At 41.7% G+C, this 8,850-nt stretch overlaps 1 protein-coding gene across 1 annotated transcript; it reads left to right on the top strand.

The window, feature by feature from the left end:
* Nucleotides 1–224: 224 nt before the first annotated feature.
* LOC127317814 (choline/ethanolaminephosphotransferase 1) lies at nt 225–7,331 on the top strand. The gene is made up of 18 exons (XM_051348406.2): nt 225–504; nt 1,289–1,298; nt 1,385–1,435; nt 1,530–1,607; nt 2,811–2,886; nt 2,989–3,011; nt 3,101–3,201; nt 3,725–3,819; nt 3,918–3,992; nt 4,179–4,248; nt 4,495–4,558; nt 5,017–5,057; nt 5,144–5,228; nt 6,309–6,371; nt 6,468–6,526; nt 6,621–6,673; nt 6,866–6,938; nt 7,019–7,331. Exons 1-18 carry the CDS (start codon nt 368–370, stop codon nt 7,038–7,040), a joined length of 1,176 nt encoding a protein of 391 aa, XP_051204366.1. The 5' UTR covers nt 225–367; the 3' UTR covers nt 7,041–7,331.
* Nucleotides 7,332–8,850: the final 1,519 nt, after the last annotated feature.

The raw sequence follows: 8,850 nt of genomic DNA, 5'->3' as shown, positions 1-8,850 counted from the left end.
ATGCCCTATCTCTCACAAAAAATTGAAACGGGAAAGGGAGGCCGCGACAGGTGTCGGCCCCTGGAACCGAAAAAGGCTCCCGTGCGGGGCAATCGAGAGTGGTGGGGCCCGCACCCTGGCAGCGGTGTCGTCCTGTTGACTGCTCAGTCGAATAGGAATATACTCCCACGCCATCGAGTTCCCAACTTCCCTCCGCCTCCCGATCTCGCCGCCGACCCGGTTCACGGCACCGCGATCCACCACCCTCCCGGCCCTTCCAGAACCTTCTCAACCCTCCACAGAACCCCCGCCGCCTTCGGGACCCACACCGCAGTCGCCGCCGGTCACGCCCCCCCCCCCCCTCACCGCGCCGGCAGCCCGAGCGGAGATGGTGTACATCGGCGCGCACGGAGTGGAGACGCTGAAGCGCTACCGCTACAGCGGGCAGGACCACTCGGTGGTCGCCAAGTACGTGCTCCAGCCCTTCTGGAGCCGCTGCGTCACCCTCTTCCCGCTATGGATGCCGTGAGCCCCCTTCTGCAACTCTAGCGTGTATGTAGAGTGCCGTGGTTAAATCGTTAAGAGTAGATGCGCTAGCAAGAAGGATGCTGCAGTTTGGGAATTTAGGGCTGAGGCAGGTCAATATGACTCAAGTCTTGTTCTTATCTCAAACTCCCTAGAACTGTATGGACTGGCAATTAGTTTGTATATTAGCTTAATCTGTCCAGTTGTAAATAGTCAGTGGTTTGCTCTAAACAGAAAATGTGCAATTACATGCCTGCCTACTGTAGAGAATGACCGCTCTTCCTTCCCTGTAAATTGTGCTTGATTGGTTGATTCGCTTGTATAGCCAATGGGCAAAGGGTTTGCCTTAAGCAACGGGTGACAAAACGAACAAACTTGATGTTCCTGCTATCATGTTGTGGATTAAGAACTAGCAAAACTGATCTTAGACCCTTCTTCTTTCTTGAACACGCGCCAAAATGCAAATTACACGAAAACTACGCAACCACAATCACGATGCCCAGCAAAACTGAGTGAGATCTTGTCGACCAGGTCCTGGCAGCAGGGGACTCATTATCAAGGACGCACGCATTTCTCTGCCGCCATAGTCTCCACATTGTTAGGATGGTAGCCGACCTGAGATATTACGCCTTCATAGCACCATGATCCATAATATATAGTAAATGAAATCTAGTCTTGGGTAAACAGCAGATAAATGCTTTCAAGTTCCTTTTTTATTCTTTTAAACAAAACCTCTGAACTAATTTATCTTTTTCTTCTATTGCATGTATGGACCAACATATAGACCAAATATGGTAAGAGATTGATCAGCATATTGTCAATTCTTCCTTGGATTCATATTACTTAGTGCAGTCAGTGGTGATCCTTTCCAATATTTCAGATCACGCTCACAGGATTTATGTTTCTACTTACATCTGCGCTGCTTAGCTATGTGAGTATCTTTGTTTATTTTGTTCACCTTAAGATGCATTACACCGTTTTACGTAATGTCTTTTTTTCCCCACTTATAACTCTAATTTTCACAGATTTATTCACCCCACCTTGACACAGCTCCCCCGCGGTGGGTCCATCTTGCCCATGGAGTACTCCTCTTCTTGTACCAGGTGTGTGAGATTAAGCTTCAGATTTCATATGGATAACTATTTCTTGCTCCAGTCGATACAAATTTTCCTGTTTGGTTACCAAAGAGTATCATTATATTGCTTAAACAAGAGTGTTTAATGTGAAATTTCCGTAAATACTTGCTATTATTGCTTATCAGTTGGCTTAACTTCTTACTGTGACATGAACTGTAAAATCTACGGCAAAGAAGGGTGTTGTGTTGTTTGTTCATACTCCCTCCGCCCTTATTTAGGTGGCACACACGTTTTCAAGGTCGAAGTTTGACCATCAATTTGACTAACCAAACATGTGTTGTATGCCACAAAAATTATACAATTGAATTCATGTTCAAATAAAGTTTCTAATGGTATAATTCTTATGACACATGACTCATGTTTTATTGGTCAAATTAGTGGTCAAAGTTAAAAAGCACAACCACCTAATTATATAAGTTTTATCTCGCTAAGTGGTTGAATCTGGAGCAATATGCCAAGTACTGATGTACAGTTGAGCTTACACCCCTTATTTGATGTAGCAGAATGAGGGAGAATCACTCTTAGTGGGCAGTTCTGATTAAAATTGAGCCTGTTGTTTCTCTGTAGACAAATTATTTTGCTTTAAAGACATGCATACAAATATATAAGTTGGTGAGAGTGTGGAGTATGTGGTTAAATAAGGCGTGCCTAGGCGCGCGCTTAGACGAGATAGGCGCTAGGCAGGGGCAAAAATAGGAATTAACGCCTAGAACTTTTCTGAACCTTGTTCTAAACTGGTTTATCCGACCGATGCAAGTGCAACTACTCAAAACACACCAATAATCCCAATATCTAGACTGTGGTAACAATTTGCCGTCCTATTGTATAGAGCTATCTCTGAGTGGTCAAAGTTTCAACAATTTCCTTTTGATAACCATGACATTTTCAACTTACCTGGTGTATTTTCTTCTGCCATAGTTCCCTGTGTCTAGGCTGTGGTAACAATTTGCCATCGTATTCTATAGAGTTATCTCTGAGCGGTCAAAGTTTCAGCAATTCCTTTTGTTAACCACGACATTTTCAACTTACCCGGTGTCTTTTCTTCTGCCATAGTGTTCTGTGTTTATTTAGCCCCTCGTCTTCACTAATCTAGACTTCTACTTAAACTGGAACTTATCATGCCATCTAAGTTCATTGGGTTCAATTGATGGATTGTTTTGTTCCTGCTAGACTTTCGATGCTGTTGATGGTAAACAAGCGAGGCGCACCAGCTCATCAAGTCCTCTAGGAGAACTTTTTGATCATGGTATTTATTTCCTTCTCTCTCTCTCTCTCTCTCTCTCTCTCTCTCTCTCTCTCTCTCTCTCTCAATGCCGTGACCTCACACTGCAAATTTGTCATTTGGCAGGATGTGATGCTCTTGCCTGTGCTGTAAGGATTTCTTTTAAGACCTTTGACTTTCCCTTACAAAAATACATGTCTTATCTATCTTGACTTCGTTAATCCTTATGCTGGGTTAGTTTGAAGCTTTGGCCCTTGGAAGCACCTTGATGTGTGGAAGATTGACATTCTGTTTCTGGATTGTTGCTGCTGTTCCATTTTATCTGGCAACATGGGAACAGTAAGTCCCTTGGAACTCATATTTGTGTGCATATTCCATATCTCTTCCAAAAAATGATCTCTTGTCCAAAATGTTCCCTTTTTTCATTTCATTATGAACTTGTGTCCTTCCTTCTGTAATAATGGGTTTAGACTCCTTAGTCCGTACATGCTGCAGCATGAAGATTGATTTTGTGGAACAATACAACTGAATCTTTTCTGTGTGTCGTATACCAGTATATGCCACCAAATGCATGGCGACTTATTGGTAATTTTCTTCACAGTTGAGTTTCAAATTGGCATATTACATGTATCCATGTTCTTATCACTCAGTTTATTGTATTATTTCTTCTAGTTCGTTTAGTGATCACTGATCACATAAGAAACTACTTAGCAGTCAGCTCAACATTTGCTTCCTGAACATTCGAACTGCTATTTATGTTTGGTTTCTCATCATGTTTGCTACTTCACAATATTTTCTACTGCATTGATTTGTTGAAACTCTTCTTGCTGTTTACTGACACTTGCATTTCTCATGCTGCCAGCTACTTTACAAATACACTCATTCTTCCTGTAATAAATGGACCAACAGAAGGCCTGATGCTGATCTATGTCTCCCACCTCTTTACCTTTTTTACTGGTAATTTTCCTAAGCAAGACTTGATGTTCACATAACTCTGTGTTTCATTATATTTTAGTATATTCCTTTTAGATAACCACTTCTATCTCCCAATCTAGGTGCTGAATGGTGGGCGCAAGATTTTCGGAAATCTATCCCCCTAATTAGTTTGGTTCCACTTCCGTTTGTTCCAGGTATGTTGCTTTAGGGACTAACATAGGCCTCCCAGTATATGCATGCATAATTTGCTTTACTCTTTTCTGCGAAAGAGTTACAGCTTACATTGGCTGGCTGTATTGCCAACATAGTACACATATGATATACTCAACGTTACTATTAACAGAAACTGCTTCTGATTTTGTTTCTTTCACTTTTATCAGAAATCCCCCTGTACGTTATTGTGCTGATTCTTATGATCCTGTTTGCTGTAATCCCAACAGTTGGATCCAAGTGAGTTAATCTCTCTCTATTTTTATTTTTCGAGTAACTTTTTTCACAGCTCCATCACATGAAGTTAACAAATGACTGATCATATGCCTATTGTGCAATTTTTCCATGGATTAGTGTCTTGTAAGGAATGTGTTTGTCCCATTTATCGCATGTCCACATAACCAAATAAACGGCAGTACAACACTGTGCCACATATGTCTTGCTGATATTCCTCGCTTAAACATGACTGATTCTCCTGTTACACAGTATCGGTAATGTCCAAAAAGTTGTTGATGCACGAAAAGGAAGCATGGAACTAGCATTAGCAATGGTAAGTTCTTGGAATTACTTAAAGCTGTTAATATTTGAAGTTGTAGAAGCTGTCTTGGGCTAGAGTCCTTTTGCAAACTACAGGCCATCAGCGAGAAATGATTTGAATATTAGATATGCATAGTCTTCAGTATGTATATTTGCACATATGGATATTTTTTTTGTCACTTAGCTTGTATATCTTTGCACAACAAAATTACAAGTGCATAAGATTGTACAAAGAGAAACAACTAGTTCCTCCTAAAGCTTATAGACCACTAGATCATCTAAAATGGCAAAGTCAGGTCTTAGCTGGTGAGTTAATTTTTTAGGTTTTTTTATCTTTGACGAGTGCCCATTGCCCAATTTTTTTTAAATAGTCTACGTTCCTGATTTAAGGAACAATGCCATTTTTTTGTTTGTTTTATCTCACTATATTTTGTGCCCCCTTGATGCTTAGACTTTACATCTGGCTTGCAGCTCCTTCCATTTGTTGCGCTGTTAGCTGGAGTTGCTGTCTGGTATGTGATAAGAATGTCTTCTCATTGTATATAGTACAAAATATAACTCTTAATGGAACACTAGTTTTATTTATCTTGTTATGCAGGTGTTATCTTTCTCCTTCTGATATCATGAGGAACCAGCCACATCTGCTTGTGATCGGAACTGGTTCTGCTTTTGGATATTTGGTTGTAAGTTGCATTTTGTTCTTGGGTTCCTTGAATCTGAATTGCTGAGTATAGTTAGTAATATGCAATAATGTACTTTTCATATTCATCGGCCTGCTAAAACGCAAGCGGCTGCTTTTTTTTAAAAATATATATCAGTCGAAGTCTGTTGCAGATTTACAACTATGCATATGAAAAAGAAAAAAAACTTTAGGTTCACTAGCTCCATGGTTTTTTATTTGTAAAATTGAATTCCTTTTTCTTTTTGTGCAATCTGGTTAAAAAAGCAACAGTTGAATGTAGATTCATGTCCCACAAGATCGACTGCCTTTCAACAAAAAAGCAGGCGCCTGTGGAGCAGACGAACCCTTATTTTTGTCCCTGATAAGAATTTAAGTCAAAATTGACGAAGCACTCAAACAGCCAAAACTAAATGATTATTGATGCATTGGTCTGACCCTTCCTTTAGATCAACTGTTATCTGGTAGTAGACTACATACCTTCAGCACCTGCCACCTAGTGCATTTTTTTAGTGTTAAGATTAAAAATATAAATTTTATATGTTGCCACATCTTTTAACCACATACATGATTACGATAAGAATTCTCAGTTCAATGTAAGTTTGTGTAAAAAATTTGTTTTTATAGATATGATGTGCATCCCTTAATCTGAAGGCGATTGCTTTCAAAACTTTGACTCTCCTTTGTGATCTGAAATGATAAATTCAGAAAAGTTCATGCACGGTGTGCAAGTAGAGTTATATGGGGGGAACTGGATAGATAGATCTTCTGCACCTGGACATATGGAATTTGTAAAGCACCTAATGACTTGGGTATGACTAACATGGAGAAATAAATCACCTTACAACTAACATACACCACAGATGCAGATAGTCCTGTGTTCCTCGATGTTATTTGTCCTATTGCATGTTGCTTTTCATGGTGAAACAGTTTGACTCTGTTCTTATGGATGGACTTAAAAGTGGGCCTAGCGCATAAACTAACCAATGATCATCAACAACAACATCAATGCCTTTTTCCCAAGCAAGTTGGTGTAAGCCACTTGTTTTTCCATATTATGAATGAAATTGTCATACATGGACAGGGAAGGATGATACTTGCTCACTTGTGTGACGAGCCCAAAGGCCTAAAAACTGGAATGTGCATGGTATGTCTGTTGCCTGTACTGGCCTTATTTCTGCTTTGCTGCATACACAGAGCGCAAGAGTAATACAAAATAATGGCCAAATATCTCTTGTTTCAGTCTCTGGTGTTTCTTCCATTCGCTATCGCAAATGCTCTGGCCGCAAAGATTAACAATGGGTAAGTTCCTTGATGTTCGTTGCACCTAGTAATATTAACACGCAACTGTACCTGTGCGGAGTTAAGCTAAAAGATGCATCGTTGTTGTTGACAGGACCCCTTTAGCTGATGAGCTTCTGGTTCTTGTTCTGTACACTGTGTACACAGGTGAAGTGCTTCTTCCACTCTTAATTTAGTTTGAAACCTTGAAAGCTGAAGCATGTGCCCCTCTCAGTTGAATAAGCCTTGCATCTGTCTCGCAATCTTGAAGTGCCATATAGATATCTAATAATCTAGCACCTGCTTGCATGTGTGGTCATGACATGCACTTACATCTCATGCCTTATTTGTCTGGAACAGTGGGTCTGTACCTGCATCTTGCTGTTTCGGTTTGTCACGAGATCAAGCTTGCTCTTGGAATATATTGCTTCAGGTTCGGGAATCTCTTGCCTTACCTTACCAGTCTTGAAAGTGACGTATCTGAAGACTGCTTATTGTTTTGCTGTTTGACAGGATAACAAGAAAAGAGGCTTGATGTGTTTGAACTCCTACCTCGCATGGGATGCATGATTCAGCTACATTGATATCGTCTGCTAATCTACAAGTGTGGCGCAGAACAACCCATCCCTGCGCTCCGGAAGAGTCCTGTCTCTGGGATACCCACCGTTAGCAGTCATTGAGCTTGTATTATGCAGATAGATACAGATCTTGTGTGGACAGTAACGCAGAGCTGTGCTAGAGTAGCACATGTACATTATGTTATGCAATCGGTGTGTAATGTACATCACTGTTGGCAGGAATTCTTAATGCAATAGCGTTGTCGATCTGCAGACGGGATATATGTTGAAGTTATGCTTGCTTGTTTTCTCGTTTGTGCAATGTAATTCCGTCCTCTTGTAGAAACTCGTTGCCATTGGGCCTTCTAACCAGTCGCTCAAGATCATCTACTGGGCCGTTCCGGTCTTCGTAACAACAGGCCGGCTCGATGATAAGCAAGTCATGATTGGGTGATGGGCCTGATGGCCTCTTGACGAAGATCTGTGACTGCTCGCGTCTAACTCGCCGACAGGACGTTCTTCCGCCCGCCATGCCGTTTCCTGGACCGGCAAGAGAACAGTACAATGGGGACAAATCATTTGGCTCCATAACTCCTGCAGGAGATGGGTAAACAGTGAATCATGGGTTCATGGATCTCATCTGGAAAACTGGGTGCATTCCATGGGAGCGTATCCGTGGTGGCGATTAATGCACTACCTTTTTCCCTTAAAAAATAAGTGAACAATAATTGTGGCCTTTTGGGACGGGCAGAAAACTAGACCCAGTAGTACTCTCAGGGTATGTACGTTAGTTTAGATGGATAGTACTACTACATGTCATCTATAGACGGGCAGAAAACTAGACCCAGTAGTACTCTCAGGGTATGTACGTTAGTTTAGATGGATAGTACTACTACATGTCATCTATAGACAATAATATAGACAGTGTATACAATAGTCTGTTTGTAAGTTATCTATTTTTAGTCATAGCTATATGCGAGTATAAGTTATAGACACCCTTCATACAACAACAAAACTGGTGTCTGTAACCTGTCTGTAAGAAGCCTACAGACTGTCTGTAACTTTACAGACAGCCTCCTTCTCTCTCCTCATTATCTTTCCTCCACATCACCAAAATCACCTGTAACTACCTCTTACAGACAGCTGAGTCATCACCATTGTACATGCCCTCAGTCTACGAGTTCGTTGTAGACACTGAGTTCGTTGTAGACACTGGACAGCTGCTGGCCTCCCATTGCGAGTTAGGGCATTTCCAGCGGCACCATCTAACCGGTTTTGGTTTATTTGAAACGGTTCAGGCGGACAAGTCGACAGTTTGTGCATGCTTCAGTGTCGCGATCCAAACTGATCGACTAATGTGTACTGACCTATCCGTCCACTAAAATTTGGACCACGGTTACATTGGGCGGGATAGCATGTGCTTCCTCCCGCATCCTCTCATTGACCACCCCGCCCCCTCCCCATAGAAGGAGGACGCAATGTTGTGTTGCGGTGATCACTGGGATTGACATGCATATATGCATGCATACTCGCGCGATGATCACCAGCATTTGCAAATTCACAATGCGTGAAGATTGCCACTCCACGACTGCGTGCATAGACCGCTCGTGAGCATGGCCATGCATGTCAATGCTGGTGATTACCGCGCTGGTGCTCTGCCTGAAAAGCACCATTTCTCTACCCTCGGAGCTTCAAGTCACAAGCATCCGTGCATGTCAACATCGGTGACCAAATGAACGCAGAAGCCTACAAATCTATACTTCAACTGACTACCTGAAGTGCTAATCG

Source organism: Lolium perenne, chromosome 7, assembly GCF_019359855.2.
Source record: "Lolium perenne isolate Kyuss_39 chromosome 7, Kyuss_2.0, whole genome shotgun sequence".
NCBI classification, from domain to species: Eukaryota; Viridiplantae; Streptophyta; class Magnoliopsida; order Poales; family Poaceae; genus Lolium; species Lolium perenne.
Note: the sequence above shows the minus strand (reverse complement) of the source record. Positions and strands in the feature narration are given on the sequence as shown.